The 21,631-nt window shown below is 41.6% G+C and overlaps 2 protein-coding genes across 3 annotated transcripts in view; one reads left to right on the top strand and one right to left on the bottom strand.

The window, feature by feature from the left end:
• Nucleotides 1–6,016: 6,016 nt before the first annotated feature.
• LOC146374091 (uncharacterized) lies at nucleotides 6,017–12,465 on the bottom strand. The gene is made up of 2 exons (XM_084951563.1): nucleotides 9,431–12,465; nucleotides 6,017–8,136 (listed from the first exon to the last, which is right to left on the bottom strand). The coding sequence occupies exon 2, from the start codon at nucleotides 7,611–7,613 to the stop codon at nucleotides 7,146–7,148; it is 468 nt and encodes a 155-aa protein (XP_084807689.1). The 5' UTR covers nucleotides 7,614–8,136; nucleotides 9,431–12,465; the 3' UTR covers nucleotides 6,017–7,145.
• Nucleotides 12,466–21,232: 8,767 nt separating this feature from the next.
• Nucleotides 21,233–21,631, top strand: part of LOC146374089 (von Willebrand factor A domain-containing protein 5A-like) — a 42,204-nt gene continuing 41,805 nt past the window's right edge. For both annotated transcript variants that reach the window (XR_014802264.1, XR_014802263.1), the window contains exon 1: nucleotides 21,233–21,381. The gene's annotated coding sequence lies outside the window, so the exon portion shown is untranslated. The remainder of the gene's footprint in view (nucleotides 21,382–21,631) is intronic.

Raw genomic sequence — 21,631 nt, 5'->3', positions numbered from 1 at the left:
GCCGCGAGAGTTAAGGCTCGGGTGTGAAATTTAGGGTTTTCAGATTCAGATTCAGAAGACTTTATTTATCCTCGAGGGGCAATTGAGAGACTGACCTTGCCGACCGTACATACAATACACAAACATCACATTGTGGAGACAGGTCAGGCTAGGTAGCTGGCCGGTCAGCCGCACGAGCAGCGACCCGGAACCGAACAATGGAAAATACACAACATCAGGAAAGACAAGGAGAAAAAGAACTCCCCCCAGACTGAGCTCCTACAGGGAGATCAGTTTGAGAACAGAAAAAAAAACACCTCTGCGCATAGCAAACTCTTACTACACCATAGAAACACATGACAAGCAACAGGGATGGGTAAAAGGTTGTAGACAGCCAGTGTAGACAGGGCATCCCGGCCTGCAGCATATGCGCTGGTCCCCTTTGATCCACCGTCTGCATTGGGAGGGAATAAGTGTCGAAGGTGTTTGGAAGGGGAGGGGGGATGAGTGTATATCTGCATGTCTATATGTGTGTTTGTGTGTGTGTGTGTGTGTGTGTCCAGAGTTCAGCTGAGACAGTGTCCTTCGCCCTGCCAGGCTTAGTAAACAGTCTTCCAGCCAATCCAGGTGGCCTTGCGTAGGATAGGAAGAAACTGTCTATGCACAGTCTGTTATCAGGGTGTTTTTGTTCAGCTCCAGCCTTGAGACCACAGCTGGTTCCGAAGTGGTAGCCGCATGATGGTGGTTTTTACTTTAGTGCAAACAACTCATGTGAATTTCAAAGCTGCTCTAGCAGTCCAACACTGGTCTCTCAATCCCCGTCCATCGTGTATCCAGCAGGGAAAGTTCCTCCAGGACACTTAGGCTCACCCGAGCCCAGACTTCTCATTGAGAAGAGAGTGTCAATTGCATTCAGGGACCAGTTGATCAAATCCATAATTCCTCTTTTAGGTTTTAGAGAACAGACTGTGAGAGAGTGTTCCAGGGAAAGAGTAAAAAAAAAAAAATAGACGAAACTAGACAAGGACACAAGAAGCTAAGCAGGGAAGATAAGGGAAGGGAGAGGAGAAAAGTGCGACCACCTTCGCCAAGAGCCAGAAGACAAGGGGTTTTATCGTTATTTTTTTACGGTTTTTATTGTTAACTCGGTTTCTCTGGGTCTTTTCCCATGTGTTATGAATAAATGTTCTCTTTTTTGGTACCGGTACTGTATTTATTCTGTTGTATTTATACGTGACACCTTAAAGGCCGGTCCGTGAAAATATTGTCGGACAAAAACCGGTCCGTGGTGCAAAAAAGGTTGGGGACCGCTGACCTAGGGTCCAGGTATCTCCTCATGCTACTAGTTATGACACTGGCACAGCCCAATGCAAAACTAGTGAAAAACAGTCCGAAAATATTATGGAGGTATAAAAAAAATATGAAAGACTTTGACATGTAAAGCATTTGCTGTTTGGGCGGTTGCCCAGTGGTCCAAATGTCTTGGCTGGTAGCTTTTGCCTCATATAAGAATCATATGAGGTCTATAAACTCGGTTTATAGAGCTCATATTAATAATTATTTTATTAATAATTTAAAAAGAAAGATTTAAAAAAAACTAACAAAAAGTTTAATTGTAGTCAGAATTGTAAAAGAAATATCCTGTCTATAAGGAAATAAATGAATATTGTGAAGCAATTTCTGTTAGTTTATCTCACATCTCACATCCTCTGTTCTGAAGATAGAGTTTTGTATTGGCAACTTTAATTCAGGTTTCTTGTGAGTTTTTGCGTCATCGGGTGATAGTTTTCATCCATCTTTTGTTTGCTACACTTGAGCAGAAATAGGCTGTACCTCCTCACCACTAAACATACTACAAGTAACACATGCACACATTTTCTGCTGGTCGAGGTCGAAGCTAGCCCTTCAGTTCCCCAGCTTCACCAGCCAGCAGTTCCAGTACCACACCCCAATCAAGCACATCACTGACTATGGGTTGCGGGCACAGCACACCCCACCATCACCCAAGGTATCACCTTGTACTGATTTTGGTGTTGCTCCAGCTCATGCACCACCACTGCCGGCCTCTGGAGGGCCCAACCATGAGGCCAACCAACCAGGCAAGGCAGTCAAATAACAGCCTTCCAACTGCAACTTCCCCAGTGGTTCAGCCCTGCTCTACACCCCCAAGCCAGTGTCTATGGGGTCACAATGATTTGGACTCTCTTGTCTCATCCTTTAATAACCAGTGTAATTCTATTTTAGACATAGTGGCACCTCTGAAAAAAAGCACTGTCCTGACAGTACTGTCCTATGTTTGTAATCTCATCCTTGGTTAAATGAAAACATTCGTAATTTCAGGAGATACTGTCGCAAGCTAGAACGTTTGTGGAAGGCTTCCAAGCTTGAGGTTTATAAGTTACACCTTAAAGAATCTATCCTCTTGCTAAATGACATGTGGAAAAATGCCAGAACAGAGTATTTTTCACACCTCATAGCTTCAAAAAAGAAAGATCCTAAATTCTTGTTTAAAACAATCAAGAGTATTGTTTCTCCTGATGCTCCTGTGCACCAGTTCACTCAACGTCCGAATGCAATGAGTTTATGAACTATTTCAGAAATAAGGTCATTGCCATCAGGTCTAATATCTCTCCATCATCTTCTCAATATCAAACTTTTAACTTGCTCTCCTCTGATACTTGGTCCTCTTTTACTCCTGTTACATTAGGAGCAGAGGCCTGCTTTGTCATATAAAACAGACTTCAAGCCCCCTTGATGTCCTTCCATCTTCATTTTTCACTAGTGTGTTTGATTCAATTGGCCCCTGTATTGTGGAAATGATAAATACTTCTCTTCATACTGGCTCAGTCCCCAGCTTCTTTAAACAAGCTATTGTTGAGCCAATATTAAAGAAACCCCAGGTGGATCCATCTCTTCCTAACAGTTATAGGCCAATATCCAAATTGCCTTTTATATCGAAAAGTTTAGAAAAAGTAGTACTAGAACAACTTAACTATTTCCTGGATAAAAATGCTGTTATGGACACTTTCCAGTCTGGTTTTCGTAAATTGTATTCCACTGAAATGGCCTTACTTAGAGTATCTAGTGATATCTTGATGGCAGCAGACTCTGGAGAATACACAGTGCTGGTCCTGTTGGATCTCAGCTCTGCTTTTGACACTGTAGATCACAGTATCATGATAAACAGACTCGAGAACTTGTTTGGGATTACTGGTGTTGTTTTAAAATGGTTTATATCATATCTGTCTGAGAGATCTTTTACTGTTTGAATGAATCATGTCACATCAGAATCAACAGTTTTGCCGTGTGGGGTACCTCAGGGATCTGTCCTGGGTCCAATTCTCTTTTTACTTTATGTATTTCCCCTAGGCCAAATTATTAAGCGCTATAAATATATCTCCTATCATCTCTATGCTGACGACATCCAACTATACTGTTCCTTCAAAATGTCTGAGTTTTATAAATTGTCTAATTTAAGTAATTACCTGACAGAAATCAACAAATGGTTATATGACAATTTTCTCCAACTAAACTCTGATAAAACAGAAACTCTAATTATAGCTCCAGACCACATGGTCCCAGAAATTAGACAGCATATCAGCTTCTTAGACCCTTATGTAAAATCAAGCCTTAGAAACCTCGGTGTCATATTTGACAGCTCGATGTCACTCGAGCAGCATTCTAAGCAGCTGGTCCGAAACTGTTTTTATCATTTACGGAATATTTCTAAACTAAGACTAATGGTATCAAAACTTGAACTTGAGATGATTATTCATGCTTTTATTTCTTCTCATTTAGACTATTGTAATGGCCTTTTTACTTGTTTTAACAAATCAGCCTTAAATCGTCTTCAGACTGTGCAGAATGCTGCAGCACATCTCTTAACAGGCACGAAGAGAAGATCGCATATCACTCCAGTCTTGGCCTCCCTTCACTGGTTGCCTGTAAATTTTAGGTTTCATTTTAAAATTTTAGTTCTAACCTTTAGGGCCCTACATGGTCAGGCTCCTCAATATTTATCTGACCTGCTGAAACCACATACATCTTCTCGGGCTTTAAGGTCATTAGATCAGAGACTGCTGGTGGTACCGCGCACTCGTTTTAAAACTCTTGGTGATCGGGCCTTTCAGACTGTGGCACCACGGTTGTGGAATTCTCTCCCTCTGTCTCTTCGCTGCACGGACTCCATTGATTCTTTTAAGAAACAGCTGAAGACATTTTTATTTAGAAAAGCATTTGATTAATTTCTTCTTATGCTGTTTTTATAGTTTTATTGTTTTACATTGTTTTATTTACTGTTATATTGTTTTTATATTCCCATTTCCTGTGTTGTAAAGCACTTTGTGATTTTTATCTGTGAAAAGCACTATATAAATCAATTTTACTTACTTACTTACTTACTTACTGCCATACTGGCACCCACGAGTGTTCCACGTCCCAACGACCCAGAGACGCAAATTACACAGCAGCAAACCATGAACAAATCAATCAACCCTACTTACCCAACGCTGGCTGCTCCGCCTCACTCCCAAGTCTGCACCAGCTGTCCATATTCCACACCTGCCCCCGAAACCACCCTGCTAAGTCCGCCTGATGCTGCAAGCAGACCCTCGAAAGAATGGACTGACCGTTGAGTTGCAACATATGTCACCAGCTGTTGTACCCATGACTCTTGAGCTTCCCTGCACTCATTTGCCATCTGCAGGGTCTTCCTGGGTCTTGATCAGGCTTGGGCTCACCATCCTCAGCCTGTGATTCCTGTGGAGGGGAACATGCGTCTTTAAACAGCTAGAGCCCATGGTTACTGGGGCAACCATGGGTGAGCAGCAAGTTCACACACTGCAGGTGAACAAAACCATGGATGGAGGAGTGTGCACTCTCTTGGTGGATCCCAGGAATGAGGTGGAAGTGGAAGTCAGTGGAATGAAATGCAGGGCACTCATCGACTCTGGCTCCCAGATAACCAGTATTACTCATCAACCACCCCAAAATCAAAAGCTACAGCCCTGTAAGATACCCATAGAAAGTGCAGCAGGCCAGACTGTCACCCACCATGGTGTGCTGCTCATCAACCTGAAATTGTTGGGGAAACCGCATGTGGCAACTTTTACTGTCACTAACTCAGAGTATCGCTCCTCTGTTTCTCCAGAAGCCACCTCCAAGCAGCCTATGGCCAGCAGTTCCTTCTCCAGGTCAAGGAGACTCATTCGGATTGGTACACTTCCCTGTTAGAGATTGGGAGCACTGAACGGTATGATATGGATGAGACGGTGGACCCTGCTGTTTACACTGGGCATAAGGTACAAATTCTTGGAGGAAAAGAGATGGGAAAATAAAGGCCGGACCACAGAGAGAGACTTATACTGCCCTAATTAAAATCCACCTTTCCCTGCGGCTCACTGCAGGCAAGAGGGTCATAGCCTTCACCAGCAGAGCTTTGAGTCCAGCAAAGCCAAAGTATCCTGCACACAAACTCGAGTTCTTTGCTCTGAAGGAACCAGAGCAACAGAGTTGGGGCGGTCTCAGACCTGTTTCAGTCTGAGGCACAAATTGAACACCTGTGTCCAACTTGTCGTACTCTACACCCCAGTTCAGCACAAAACAACACAACACAGAGCCTGGTGTGTAGGGAGGTTCCCTATTGAAATTAATTCTAGATATCTGTTTTAACAGTGAACACTTGTTAAAGGGTCTCCAATCAAAATCTCTATCTCCAGATACATTTGGCTTCTGTCAAAGGTTTGTCTGTTTTGAGCGTCAAAACTCAAACATAACCATATTAACCCTTTGTTTGACAAGTATCATACAGGCCACCTGGACTTATTTGGTAATTTTGTCTGTAAAAGGATCTAAAATCATATTTTGAGTGAATAATTTTTGTTTTTTTCAGAATAATCTCAGTTTTCAGTATCTGGTTGTCTTTTTACATTACTGTGTTGTTATGACAAGTAAAAAAACAACAAAAAACAGACTTTGTTTTTTCAGATTTATAATTAAGGGGAAACTGATATTCAGCGTGAACTAAATGTAGCACAACATCAACTATAATTCATATGTACAAAAACGTTTTTGACCCTTGCTCACTCATTCTTGCATGTATTGTCCCTTTTATGCTACAAATGTGCAGACCTTTGTGTGCCTGTGTGGTAGATTCTAAAGCAGTTGCTGTTCAGCTGGAGACAGATATCGACATAGCACTGCTCACACTGCTGGGAAGTTTTCCTTTTGCGCAGAGTGCACTTTTGTCTTCCTTGGGTGTCCATGTTTGCCTTTGACTGTCCTTCGCTGATGTTTTGGGGACAGGGAAATTGATAGAGCTGGGTGGCATCAGTGAAACATCTTGGGAGATGAGCAAACACGTCCTCCTGGAACTGGTTATGTAGCTGTTGGTCACAACAATGTCAAGATAATGCTGGAACACCATAATGCAGGGGTGTCAAACTCAAATACACAGTGGGCCAAAATTCAAAACTGGAACAAAGTCGCGGGCTAACGTTAATATTTATTGAAAAATAAATCTTCCTCCAGATTTAAGAATTAATCTTTTCTTATGGACTCAAACAAGTTTTGCTGAAAAACTGAATATGGAACAAGCAAAGCTTAATACTAAACAATATATATATTAGCTGTATAATACCAGTAGGCCAGCTCTAATAGTAATTTGGTATGGCTTCGCGGGCCAAATGTAATTAGGCTGCGGGCCAAATTTGGCCCGCAGGCCAGAGTTTGACACCTATGCCATAATGTAACACCTGATGGTTTTACAGTGGACTGAGTGAGTCCCCATCATGTGGTCCTATGTTTCCACTCCTCCCATGTAGCAGTTGTAATCAATTCTTGCTGCATTTTTCTTTGTGTTTGTACACAACATTTTAGGATAAGATAAGATAACCTTTATTAGTCCCACACGTGGGAAATTTGTTTTGTCACAGCAGGAAGTGGACAGTGCAAAAGTTATATAGCAAAAATTAGAATACAATAAGAATAAAATACTGTACACAACTATACAGAATAGAATAAAAATAAAATAAAATACTATATACAGTAGAATAAAATTGAATGAAATATACAATAGGATAAAAATAGAATACAAATTCTATATACAACTGAGTAAAAGAGTATTGCACTTAGTCTTATTGAACATGTGTGGGTTTGTGTGTGTCTGATCAGTTGAAGTCTTTGTTGTGGAAATCTCTCCGTCCCACACCGTGGGTGCCACAGCCACTGAAGGAGATGCTCAGTGCTGTTAGAGTCTCCTGCATGGGGTGGGAGATGTTGTCCAACAGGGATGACAGCTTAGCCACCATTCTCCTGTCACTCACTGCCATCTCTGGGTCCAGAGGGCATCCTAGAACAGAGCTGGCCCTGCGGATGAGCCTGTACAGTCCCTTCCTGTCCCCGGCAGAGATGTTGCCACCCCAGAAGACCACGCCATAAAAGATGGCTGAGGCCACCACAGAGTCATAGAAGGTCTTCAGGGTTGGGCCCTCCACTCCAAAAGACCTGATTCTCCGCAGCAGGTACAGCCTGCTCTGCCCTTTCCTGTAGAGGGCGTTGGAATTATGAGTCCAGTCCAGTTTGTTGTTCAGATGAACACCAAGGTACCTATAGCTGTCCACAGTCTCAATGTCCATACCTTGGATGTTCAGTGGTTGCAGTGGAGGATGTTTGTGCCTGCGGCGGTCTACCACCAGCTCCTTGGTTTTACTGGTTTTGATCTGGAGGTAGTTCAGCTGGCACCAGTCTACAAAGCCTTGGGTCAGTCCTCTGGACTCCTTGTTGTCTCCATCAGTGATGAGGCCGACTATTGCAGAGTCATCAGAGAACTTCTGCAGAAAGCACTGGGTGGAGTTGTGGGAGAAGTCTGCAGTGTAGACGGTCAAGAGGAACGGAGGACATCACCGTCAAAAAAAATGTCAAAATATTTCACTTGATGATGGCAATCCAGACTTTAGAGATGGCTGTACACCAGGGCGTTCTTTTTGTGGTAAACCTTGGTGGCTGCGGGACCACATCAGGGTCTTCATCAGCTTTCCAGCAACAGCATGGTGACGGGCTGTGAACAGCATTCCTAGCAGCTTCTGTTGCCAAGTCTGACCTTGGGTGACACTCCTTTCCAATACAGAGGAGGAGGATGTCTGTTCAGCAGAAACCAGTCTAAAAGAAAGACATGCATTAGTTATGAATAAAAGTAAAGGTAAGGCAGGTAATAATAATAAAATAAGCCTTTCATACATAGAGGCTAGAGACAGAGTTTATTTCTAGATTTGTATTTGAGTAAAATTTTGAAAACCATGTATCATGTTTGTACAACTTCACAATTATGTGCTACTTTGTTTTGGTCTATCATAAAAAATCTCAATAAAAATACTTAAGTTTGTGCTTGTAAGGTGACAAAACATGTAAAGGTTTATAGGGATATGAATACAGTAAGAGAAACAATTCACAGAAAGCGCAAACTTAGTCTACATGAATCTTCTCCAGAAAAACTTGGTTTGTCACCCAGGTCATTTTCCTGGGTGACAAACCAGGAAAATGAACCTTCTGGAAGGTTTTCTCCTTCTTTCTCTTTTTCTCGACATATTCTCTCAATATTCAGTAGAACTTTTTTCAAAATTCTGCAGTTGACACTTCTCCACATCTGACTCTCTCTGGTGCATGTGTCAACAATTCTTACTTGTGACTGGATCATCATTGCTTGGGCATTTCCATGATAACATTTCGTGAACCTCGTCTTCTCATCTTTCAGTAACCACTTGAAATTTCTCATTAGCCCAAATGGCCAAGGAGTTACGGAAGTGTGAAGCACACATGTTCAAATGTAGGTGGAGTTGATTTTTCTTTCTGTGTTCAAACAGCAGTAGCTTTTGAATGCTTTGTGCTGCCATAACGCACTGAATATCTGAGCATAACAAATTCATGAAGGAGGTAAGGTCATTTAAAGAGCACTTATAATATTAAGTCCATGCCAGGATCCTGGGTCTCTCGACCCAGCGTATTGAGTTCCTTGTGTCTTTATGATTTTGTATTATGATTAATGTTTGAGGTTCTCTTTGTTGCTCTTAGTTTATTCCACAGTGTCCAGTGTTCTCGTTTAGGTTTCCTGGATTCTCTGTTTAGTTCCCTGTGTATTTAATCGGTTCCCCTCGTATAATTGCCCTCTGTGTCTCCCTCTGTGTGTCTGTGGTTATATTGGGATGTTAGTTCTGGTGCCGTGTTCCCACTCTTTGTGTTCTATGTTTCATCCCTGCGTTTCTTCCCTGCATTTCTCCCTGAAGTTTCTCTCTCCATGTCTCCCTATGGATAAAGATTCCAGTTCGGTTTCGTTAGTTTTCCCGGTTTAGAGTTTCCTGAGTTTCTGTGTATGCCATCTCCATTCCTGTCGCATCCTGCGCTCCCTGTGAATGAAGCTTGTTCTCATCACAACCTCTGCCTGCATTCGGGTCCTTACCTCACCTCCAGATGGCTTGCGTCATCAGCCATGATGGTCCATCTGTTCAAATATAGTTTAGATTAGGAGTGGGTTTTGATTATCGATTTTCAGATTAAAATCAATTCTATCTTGAATAACGTGATATCGATTCATTAAAACCCTGAATCGATTTTTAAATATAAATTTATTTTGCCTGAAACGCCAGAATCTATGGTTAAACCTCACAAAATTTTGACAACCACCAAACAGCTAAAAACGCAAATGAGAGCAGGTACACGGATTCTGCACAAAGACGTAAACACAAAGCACGGACCTGCCAACGCATCAGAATCTGTGAGCTGTCGGCTTTCTCAGCCGACAGCACATACACGGACATGGTCGGGGCAGAAAGCCGACAGATTCTGAAGCTGTAGGCTTCAGCTCTCTCCAACCAAATTTGACTGAACCAGCAGGAAAAGAAGGTCACAAATTCCTTGTTACGTTTGCTGTTTTGCTCATGCACAGCCCTCTCTCTCTCTCTCTCAGTGTACTTCAAGAACAGTCTAAAAATCTTTCTTTTCTGCATTATTTCTTCGCTTATTTGGCATTTTTGGTTTTTTTTTTGTTTTTTTATTTAACTGACTTCCGACAAGAAAGTCTAATTTCTGCTGTTCAATACTGAAGAAATTTAAACTTTTTAAAATTATGCGAAACTGCAAAATGCTTAGCTGTGTCTGTAATTAAACCTCTGTAATTTCGCTCTGCTTAACTTCAGCAACATCAGGTAATGTTTATATGTTGATTCATGGTTTTTTTCAGTTTTTGTTCTACTGCAGAATATTTTTAAGGTTGTTATCTGCTATAAAAAACCAGGCCAGGAAAATCTCCTTGATGTTTTTCTGTGTTTTATCCTCAGTTACTTTGACACAAAGGCATCTGCTGTGATGCTTACACGTCTGATAAAGTTTCACAAGTGTCAGCTTTCTTTTTATAGATATAAAAATATGGATATGTACTGATACGTGATCAGAATTATAATATTTCTGACTGTCTGAGGCGAAATTTCCTTGATTTAAATCGAAGTGATCGAATTGAATCGTGGATTGAATCGTATCGGAACCTTGTGAATCAGAATTGAATCGATTTTAGAAATCAGTGACAATACCCAGCCCTGGTTTAGATATATTAGTGTCACATAGTGGTCAGCTGACCACGGGGATGGGCTTTTAAAAAGAGAGAAACCACCCACCTGTTCTCTGCTCAGACATCGTTTCCCTCATGCCAGGAGCTCCATATCCCTGCCGACGTCAGCTTCCGTCTGCTTCAGTGACTGTGAGTGTTACCTCTCTTAACTCTCTCATCTCTCATCCCGGCTCCATCCGTTGTTCTCCTGTAACATCGGTTCTGAAGACGCATTCTGCGTAACCGCATGCCTGTCCCAACCCATCGCTAACCTTCACTGCGTTTTGATCTAGCCAGCACGCTACACGGGCGCCCCGAATTAACGTGTATAATTCGTGTGTGTTTTCCCAATCGTGACAGGATGTCTGAGCCAATCATAGACCCAGCAGAATTCGAACGGCTGAAATCCGAAGTAGTATATCTTCGCGGTGTGGGGGATCGGCAGAGCACAAAACACAAATCTCTCACCGAAACAATCATTCAACTTTCCGCTTCCGTCACCACGCTGCAGCGTCAGTCAACCCCAGTGAGCGCGGAACCCCAGATCGGACTGCCAGATAAGTGGAATAGAGTTGATGGCCGCCCCGATGGCTTGCTTGCCACTCTGGATATGCTGTTTGAATTTCAGCCCACTAAATATGCCACCGCCCGCGCAAAAGTCGCAATGTTAACTTCTCTCTTGTCTGGTTAGGCCCAGGAGTGGGCTGCGGCTCTCTACAATAATAAATCATGAAATGATAATGCCCTGTTGGTGGAGGAATTAAAGAAGACTTTTATTTCCCCAGGCAGTAAAGTGGAAATGGAGTCACAGCTGCTTCATTTACGCCAGGGCAATCGACCCGTCTGTTTGCCTCACAGTTCCGCACTCTGGCCGCTAAGCTAAATTTGGTCAATGCTTCTCTCCGCTCCATTTTTATGGAGGGGTTGGCTGAATACAGCCGAGATGAGATGACTGGTCGAGAGGCCACCAAAACTCTGGATGAGGCCGTGGGCCTCACCCTGAAGATCGACCAACGAGTTATGTCATGACCTCATCTCACTCCTCGGGGCTTTAAACCCTTCCAGCCTCAGAGAGCCACGTCTTTGCCGCCTCCTCCCTCCTCTGAAGGGGCAGCTGCTAGCCCGAGCAATATTTCCAGCGAGGAGCCTATGTAGCTGGGAACGTTACCCAAGGAAGAGCGAGAGAGACGCTACCGTGCGGGTCTCTGCGCTTACTGTGGATTAGCCCAACACCGCCGTCCCCAGTGCCCGCTACGTCCGGGAAACGACGAAGCCACGTAGACTGCAGGGGAGTTCCGCCTGGCCCCTCACGCTCCTCCGACCCCTCTCGTTTTCAGCTACCAGTAATGTTTCACCTGAAACACCAACAGTTTTCATGGATGGCTCTCTTGGATACCGGAGCAGCCGAAAACGTTGACAAAAACCTAGCCTCTCGACTTCACATTCCTTTAACACCTGTCGACCATTTCCTCCCGGTTACTTCAGTAGATGGGCACCCCCTTCAACCCTATTTGATCCAGTTCCAGACTGGTTCCAGACCACTGATCTGGATAAGATCCGTCCGGCTTACCACGACCCCTCTGAAGTCTTCAGTAAGAAGCGAGCCTCCACCCTACCTCCTCATCATTCTTACAACATGGCCATCGAACTCCTCCCGGAAGCGGTGCCCCCTCGTGGTCGCCTGTCCTCCCTGTCCCCTGAGGAGAATAAGGCCATGGACGAGTATGTTGCTGAGTCTCTCCAGCAGGGCTTCATTCGGCCTTCCACCTCCCCTCCTGCTGCTGGATTCTGTTTCGTCAAGAAGAAGGATGGCAGGCTCCACCCCTGTATAGACTATCGAGGCTTGAATAAAGTCACTATCAAGAATCGCCATCAACGGTCCACCACCTTCCCCGGCTTCACTATCTCCTCTGATGGTCTGTCCATGGACCAGCAGAAGGTCCAAGCCGTGACCCAGTGGCCTCAGCCCTCCAGCCTTAAGCAACTGCAGAGTTTCCTGGGCTTTGCCAATTTCTATCGGCACTTCATCCGAAATTTCAGCTCCATTGTCGCCCCTAGCTCAGTCCCTTGGGTCACGTGGGGTTTTGAGGCAAATTTAACTCTGCCATCATCTGCAAATGTAAACTTCGTAGCTGAACAAATTGCCTTGTATTTGTGTGTGGATTGACGTTGCGATTGAAGCACGCACTTGTGAATCCTCAAAAGTTACACACAAAAGTTATACATATTTGTAAATCTTAGTTTACACTTGTGGATCATATCGTAGTTTTTGCAACCCTTTTGAGGCAACTTTATTTCCATAAGTCTATGCTTATGCTCTGCTTTACAGAGGTTATAAAAATCTGTCAAAATGAACATACCCGAATTACGTAATACAACACAAAACACAAAAATTTACTTAAATGCCTGTCTAAATAGATGAATTTATAGCTGTTTTTAGAAAGCCAAATGAGATTTTGACATGGTGTTTAGGTGATTTGCACATGAAAATGATACCCTGTACAACATTATGGTGTACGAGTGTGATTCAAAATAGTGTAGCTGACTTTGCTATCTTTCAGCATCAGACAGAAAACCGGGTTGAGTTACATTGTTCTGTACTGCACTTCCCTTTTTTTTCAGATAGTACTTATTCAGCGTCTGCACTACTCTGTGTACAACCGTGTCAAAGCTAAAAAACAGGATTTAACTGACAAAATATAATCCAGAGTTGGAGGTTTTTGACTCATAATTTAAACATTTAAACTGAAGCTGTGCTATGTTAAATTATGTACTAATGGTTATTATTAATTGATGGGTGTCTGCAGTATTAACGACTTAAGAATTTCATGTGTGTGTATGTACCTATTTTCCTCTATTACTTTCCCTTAAGCCACCAAGTACATCCTGTGTGCGAGTAGAAAGCGAGGGTGAGGGTGCATCTGAAGACTGATCAAGGATTGCAGGGCCCTTGCTGGTTACAGGAACTGTTTTCAGCTCTGTGTTGGACAACCTGCGTATCGGCAGCTCTGAGTTTTCAGTTCCAGAAAGGCAAATTGGTAAGGTAATGCACCATGGCAATGGGTAAATAAAAAGTAGAGCCTCTATATTATTCCAGTGGACCGAGAAATATGAACATGTTTATCTTGAAATGCAGAAGGGAAGAAACATTAGGAAACTGTTTTCATTTTCTGCATCTGGTGATGTCCTTTAGGCTGCCATTGCCCGCAAAGGGTTTTCAAGTATTTGAAATGAACATTTTATTCTCAGTTTTTAATTTTGTCCAAATACTTTTGAGCCCCTGAAATGAAGGGGCTGGAAAAACGCAGGGAACGTGCCAGCTTCAGTGCACAAAGAGGGAAACACATCATCATGTAGCAATTTCAAATATCCAGTGGCCTTGAGGTTTCCATTGATGAAGAATGGACCCACTATCGTTGTACCCCATATACCACACCAAACCATCACTTTTGTTGTTCCAACAGTCTTGGAGGGATCCATCCAATGTGGGTTAGTGTCAGACCAATAGCGGTGGTTTTGTTTGTTAACTTCACCATTCACATAAAAGTTTGCCTCATCACTGAACAAAATCTTCTGCGTGAACTGAGGGTCCTGTTCCAATTTTTGTTTTGCCCATTCTGCAAATTCTGTGAGCCGATCTGGGTCATCCTCGTTGAGATGCTGCAGTAGCTGGAGTTTGTAAGGGTGCCATTTGTGAGTAGCTAATATCTGCCGAAGGGATGTTCGACTAATGCCACTCTCCAGTGACATGTGGCGAGTGCTACGCTGTGGGCTCTTGCTGAATGAAGCTAGGACAGCCATTGATGTTTCTTCATTAGTGACAGTTTTCTTGCGTCCACATTTTGGCAAATCCAACACTGAACCAGTTTCACGAAACTTAGCAAGCAGTTTGCTAACTGTAGCATGGGAGATGGGTGGTCTCGTAGGGTGTCTTGCATTGAAATCTGCTGCAATGACCAGGTTACTGAGTTCACCAGATATCAACACAATTTCGATCCGCTCCTCACGTGTTAACTTCTTCGACATGTCAATGGCGGTGAACAAAGAGAAACTTGTAAATAACTCATGAAAGAATAAAGTTACGTTGAAACCAAGCACACCGTTGTTTTTCTTGTGACATTACCAATAAGTTTGATGTGTCACATGGCCCTCTTCCTATTGAAAAAACAAAAGTTGTATCCAAGATGGCCGACTTCTAAATGGCCACCATGGTCACCACCCATCTTGAGGAGTTTGCCCCCTCACATATACTAATGTGCCACAAACATGACTTTAATATCACCAACCATTCCCATTTTATTACGGTGTATCCATATAAATGGCCCACCCTGTACCTCTGCATCTCACTGTGACCCAATCCACAGAGCACACAATCGTTGTTTCTTTCCATTACTGTGGAACTTCTTTTAACGCGTTTTTTCTAGAAAAATTCAGCTGAATACACACAACATACAAAGATTTAAGTTTCTTCAGTTTGACAGAAAAACAAATATGCTGTTTTACCAAAAGATTAATTGTAAATAATTAAATATGTATTCCTTTACTTATTTTTAACCAAATATTTATATTAAATTATAACAACACAATTTTTTTTCAAAAAGCATTTATATTTCACATCCAAACACTACTGACAAAACAGCTCATGAAATCTTTAATAAAAATAAATAAATAAATCTCTACTTGTGAATTAGTTAAGTTTAGGATTCAACTAAAGGTATACAGGACATCAGTAGATTTATTAAATCTAGTGATGTTGCCAAAATGTGCTGCTTGTGTAATGCTGTAGTCTCTCACACCTTACGCTTTTCTCCCCAGTAACACAACAGGGTGATTCTCAAAGTATGACTAAATAAATAAATACTCTGAATTTAAAACAGAAAGATCCAGTTGGAATATCATAGATTAATAATGGTGGGTTTATGGTACGTAGTACAATAAATTTTTCTCGATGTAAAACTGCAAAGAATTTTTTGGATAGGATAGAACATTTTGTAAACAGCTACCTAAGAACCTGCTGAAGCATGCCTCTCCTGAACTGTTAGATGGATGTTTGGTTACTTGAGTAACAAACAAATACATTTACTCTAAACAATAATAAGCAATCTGATTGTTTCTTCAAAAAGTAGCACAAAAAGTTGACAAAAAAAGACTGAAAAATGATGAATAGAGCTAGGCTGATATTCAAGCAAACAATAATTTATGTTTAGTGCTTCAACAAGACCTGTGACTTCATCGCATATGCATTCAAATTTTGCAACAGGCCCAACATTGTTGGTGTTTAATAGCTTTTAGCTGCTCTACTTTCACTTTGAACAGTCTGTTTTCATTTTGTCTTGTGACTGTGTATTCTTCTAAGGAGATCTGCATCAGTTTGGTTTTGTTAATATAAACTTTGAGTGAAGTTCACAACAGAGGTGAACACACCAGATTTAAACTTTAAGTCAGTTAGGAACAGAACAATCTGCTAAAGAATGCAAGAATGCAAATCCAATTTGATAATTAAATAACACAACCAGATCTTGGGTAAACTAACCCAGGATCATGACATCTGTCACAAATTCAATTTTCAGTTCAATTTAATTACATAGAGCCAAATCACAACATCAGTTGCCTTAAGGTGCTTTGTCATTTAAGGTAAAGACTCTACAATAATGCAAAGTATTCAAAATAATGATATCCAAAATAGTTTTCCTGGGAAACAGAACAGTAGCCTAAAGAGAGATAAACACACTGGGTTTGTCAGGTCATTCATCTGTTTCCTCAGGGATCTCATCTCACTGTGACAAGGGAGAAGTAGTCCTGTTCTTAACTGATTTATTAGCAATTACTGTTGTTGTCATCTCTGATGTGAATGCAAAGCACCAAAAACACAAATGTGAATTTGAAATGATGAAAACGAATAACAGAGTTTTTAGTTTGGATACATTCTTTGTTAGGAACATAAAGTGAACATAAAGTTACAAGTTTCTGCTTTGAAACTGAAAAACAGCTTCAGTACATACACTTGCATCAGCATAGGTGCTTCAGTAGAGCAAGGCTTGTTGTTCAGACCTGGCAACTGGAGAAAGAAACATCCTGACCTAATGTTAAGCGAAACAGCCACTTTGACAGAAGAATGGCAGTTTTTCATGGCAGTTTGCATCCAGTCAGTTGATTTCTTTTGTCTCATTAACTGAGATGGTCTTTCCACAGAGGTTGTTTAAGAAGTTCACTGTTGTTCCACTGAGAATATGAAATGTTTGACCCTGAAATCAATTTCCATTTGGGACTGCTGTCAGAAATGGATCGTTCCAGGCCGACCCACACCCCTGTGTGTGAGTCTGTTTTTTTGGCAGCAGATTTTTAGCTTCAACACCCACTGTGTCATTGCAGATTTCAACCAAGGAGAAATTCTCTTTCTGACAGGGCTGCAATACATCCCTCCAAGCTTTGTTTACTGAGTAGAACTGCAGATCTGAACACAGAAAAGGTAAGTTAAGGTTTTTGCAACCCAGATTTTAAGATCTGGTGACACAAAACTATCTTCAGCCTGACTGCTGCAACAGCAAAGCTCTGAGGACTGTTTTCACTTTTCAGTTGCTGGGGTAAACTGAAACTCACTGCCGAGTTTTCTTCAACAAACTTGTCTCTGACATGAGTGCTTTTACGGTTGTTTAGTTGTCAATATTTAACCCTTTAAAGTCTGAGCCATGAAATAATTGCCAAAAAATTCTAATTGTTTGTAAACTAAGCATTTATTAAGCCTTCTGACAATTTAAAAAATATACAATAGAATAGAATAGCTCTTTAATGTCATTGTACATGTTCAACAAAATTGTGTGTTCTCCACACCAACCGTGCTGGAAAAAAATATAGATATAGATATAGACAGCAGGAATAAATAGCAAACAGTAGAAATATATACAAGAATAAGAGAAAGGCACTCACTAGAGAACAAAATAGTCGCAAAGTGCTCGGAAGTAGTGCAAAGAAAAGACTTGGTCTGAATAGAGTCCATCTGTGAGTGGCCTGATTGTTGAGGGTTACTCAGGCTGTGGCTCAGATTGGTGAGGTGGACAGGCAGGGGTAGGGTGTCGGGGGACAGTGCTGACTGTCTGAATAGCCCAGCACAGAAAGCCGTTTGTGAGACTGGAGGAGTGGGAGGTGGAAGGCATGCTTCCAGGCATGTTTTACTGGAAGGAGCCCCCAGGGTAAAACCAGGACAGGCTGGACATACTATATCTCTCAGCTGGCCTGGGAACCTCTCTGTGTTACCCCAAATAAGCTGCAGGAGCTGGCTCTGGAGAGGACGTTCTGGGATTTTCTGCTTGGGGTTTTGCCCTCGTGAAGCAGCCACAGAAAAGCAGAAGAAAATGGATTGAAATGAATTTAAATTTTATAACTGATGGCTCCATAATGTAGTGGTTTACACATGCACTTAGCGAGCTGAAGGCTAGTTCATTTCTAGCTGGAGGCACAAATTGCCTTTGGGGTTATGTCAGGAAGGTCGCCAGTTGTAAAAATGTATCAGATCAAAAACATGCTCTACTTCCTCCTACATGACCCTTTCTGACATGAGTGTACTTTTTTTTTCTCCCATGACTAAAAATTATTTGTTGATACTGTGGGAAGTTATAATACTGAAGTTAGGGGATGATGTTACCAGTGCATGTGTAGTGTGTTAGATTTTGTAGATGTTCTGTTTCTGCATGGTGTCTGTGAACGCAGCACGAACATTCAACTTTCCCCTAGCTCTCCAATCAGAGGTTGGTTATAAGGTGCAGCTGTGGCCTACTCCCTGAGATGAGTTTGATTTTTATTTGGGATTAATAGAAGCTTTAGTGTCTTACTGATTGATTAATTACTTAGAAACCTGCAGACATATCAGTATAAAATGTGCGGGGCAGCTTAAAGACCATAACCAGCGCTTGATATCCATCATGGCCACCTCTTAGCTCAGGGCCTGCAAAACAAGCAGCTTCTCCCCACCAGTTTTAACTGGTTGTAAAACTCTGCCGGGGGGCTAACTGAAGAAAACTGGTTCTGAACAAAAGATGCGCATGATAATATTTAATCACTCCTTGCCTGCTTTATTAAATAATAATTGAAGGAAGAAGTGTAAATAATGTAAATACCACCATATTTATATCATAGTTCATAATATAGCATGTGTATTTCAGTAATAGCCTATTTCTGTGTGTAGTTCTTAACAGTCCACACGAGTCCAGATTTCCAAGGACACAGATCACATGAGAGTTATCTATGACACTCCTAACTATAAGTTAACTTCAGTTAACCAAGTCACAAAATTCTTTTATCATTAAAAACAAAAACACTCATATCTCCCATTAATTATCGCAGTGTCAGCTGTTTAATTCACAGCAGCTTCTGCAGTAAATATGGTAACCATGGACACTGAGCGGATGGATCGATGCAGGTCAGACTTTGGGAAGTATCCCTCATGTCTCTTTGAAACTAAAAAGAGGTCATTCATCAACTGTGCAGCTTTTTCCAGCACGGTCCTGCTGTAAAACTGCAAAACAAATGGAATGTGTTGATGATGAAAATAGTGGGTCTGCCTGAGAGTTTTACTGATGAGCATCAGTAATAAAGTCATAGACAAAACTTCATTTACCATTTTCATGTTGGCTGCAAAAAATTTTTTACATATAAGATCTTATATGTAGTGTCTGTTAGACACAGACACTCCTTGCTCAGAATGGTCGTACCCATGAGAACAACAAATAAAATATTCTTTTAAACACTGTTTGATGCTGTAGTATGTTTTTATTTGATTTGTTCTCATAATAACTTTTCTATTTTAGCAAGATGTGTGTCCGAGTGTGTGGAAGCTGGAAATGTTCTGTTGGGCTGCAGAGTGAAGAAAGAAGCTCTGGGTCTATGAGGATTTTCTTAATGTGCCTTCACCTTCAACAGAAGCAGATCTACTTACACCATACTGCTTTCAGTTCGGTGTTGTGTGTTATAAATGCTGTTTAATCAGTATTTCTTCAAATTTCTTTTGAACTATTTCTATAATCTGTAAGCCAACTATACAACCTTATTTGTGCTGATTAATGAAAGGTATGCACAGTAAATTACCGAATAATGTGGAAGAGTAAGCTCAGTTATTTTAAGTAAGATTTCTCAGCACTTCAGAGCTATTGCAAAGTAAAAATGAAACTCACAGAAGCTATTCTCAAGTAAACAAAAAGAAAACAAACAAGCTACAGATAGCTCCGCCCACCCAATTGTATAGGGTGCAAAATACAGCAGAAATGAAAAGAAATAAGGGAATGAATAGGCGGGAGGAGATTGTTATGTGTAGAATAAGAACAGGGCATTGTTTCCTGAACGGCACTCTTTTTAGGATGGGGAAACATTTAACGGGGCTGTGTAATGTAATTGGTGTGGTGTTATGGAAACAATTGAGCATGTATTTATTAACTGCAGAAGGTATGATAACCATAGGAGAATGATGAGGGTAGAATTGGGAATTAGGGGGGAACTCAAGTTTGAAAAGGTGGTTGACTGGCTAGGATGTCATGAAAGGAAAGGAGTGGTTCTTCGGTTTCTGAGAAGAACGGGATTGTTGAAGAGGATTTAAAGAGCTAAGTGCAGTCTAAGTAACAGCAGAGACCAATATTATAGTTATGTTCAAATATATACAGACGCCTCAAAGAACACAACCGGTCAAACCGGTGTTGCAGTTGTGGTCCCAGAGTTTTCGGTGGTAATGGGTAAAAGGATTAGTGATGGGCTTTCTGTATACACTGGGGAAATGATCGCAATATTATTAGCTGTTCAGTGGGTGGAAGACGTGAGACCATTACATGCTGTCATTTGTTCAGATTCAAGTTCATCATTGGTCAGTCTACAGCATAGTCATTCAGATAGTAGAGCAGATGTTTTGGCGGAAATTCAGCAGTCACTTTTCCGGATACACATGATGGGACTTGCAGTTGTGTTTTTATGGGTTCCAGCGCACTATGGAGTATGGGCGAATGAAAAGGCAGATAGAGTTGCAAAGGAGGCCGTAAAACATGGGGTGGTTGACATGGCTGTTAGTTTTGGCCAAGCAGAGATAAGGAGTATGGTAAGGCAAGGTATGAGAGCAAGATGGCAAAAGCAGTGAGGGGAGGAAAGGAAGGGACGATGGTTGTATAAGATTCAAAGGAGGGTGGGAGGAATGAGAAACGCAGGACGGACTAGGAGGGAGGAGGTGATCATATCCAGACTGAGATTTGGACATACTGGCTTGAATAATACATTATTCATGATAGGGAAACATAGTACCGGAAAATGTGATTACTGTGGGGTAGAGGAAACTATAGAACATGTCATGTTGCAGTGTCAGAGGTATCAGGTTGAGAGGAGACAATTGATTCAAAATCTCAGTAACCTAAAAATCGAACTGGATCTTGTTGATTTGTTGCGAAAGGACTCGGGAAGTAAAAGTTATCAGGCCTTATTTCGGTTTTTAAAAGAGGGGAACCTGTTTGGAAGGATTTGAGTTGTTTTTTTTTTTTTTATTATTATTTTTTTTTTTTTTTTTGAGCGTCGTTCCAGACCATACTCCATACCAGTTAGTGGCGGTAATGCACCTTTCAGTTGTTTGCCAACCGCCAATACAAATGTAAGAAAGAAGAAGAAGTAACAGCAGAGGGTGGCAGTAATGCAACTTCGATGGATGCAAGCTGCCGTTAAACTGGAAGAAGAAGAAGAAGAACAAGGAAATGGGAGTGACTTGTTTCTGCAATGGGGAAACACTACTACAAGGAAAAAGAGCTGTAGTCAACCTGCCCGGATACAACTACCTGTCCACACAGGTAAGCCTCTGTTGCGCACGATTCTTCATTTGGGGTCTGGAGTGCCATATTTTCATATTTGACAGGTGGATTTTAACCATCCCGTTCTTCATGAGTTTGTCCGTCAGTTCATTCCTAATGTCACATCATTCAGTTTTCATTGTTGCCTTTAAAAAAAAAATGCTTTCGGGTCAAAGTCAAAAACACAAAGTTTCAAAACAATTTCAAATAGTTTTGTGTTTTGTGAAAAAGAACTACTGCCTTAGTTCTA

The sequence above is a fragment of the Perissodus microlepis genome, chromosome 14, assembly GCF_051167445.1.
Source record: "Perissodus microlepis isolate ML-2025 ecotype Zambia chromosome 14, ASM5116744v1, whole genome shotgun sequence".
NCBI classification, from domain to species: Eukaryota; Metazoa; Chordata; class Actinopteri; order Cichliformes; family Cichlidae; genus Perissodus; species Perissodus microlepis.
This window is presented reverse-complemented; position numbering and strand designations above follow the sequence as displayed.

What these genes read in the sequence shown, in the direction of transcription:
- LOC146374091 (XM_084951563.1), bottom strand. Translation starts at nt 7,613, where the DNA reads ATGGACATTGAGACTGTGGACAGCTATAGGTACCTTGGTGTTCATCTG.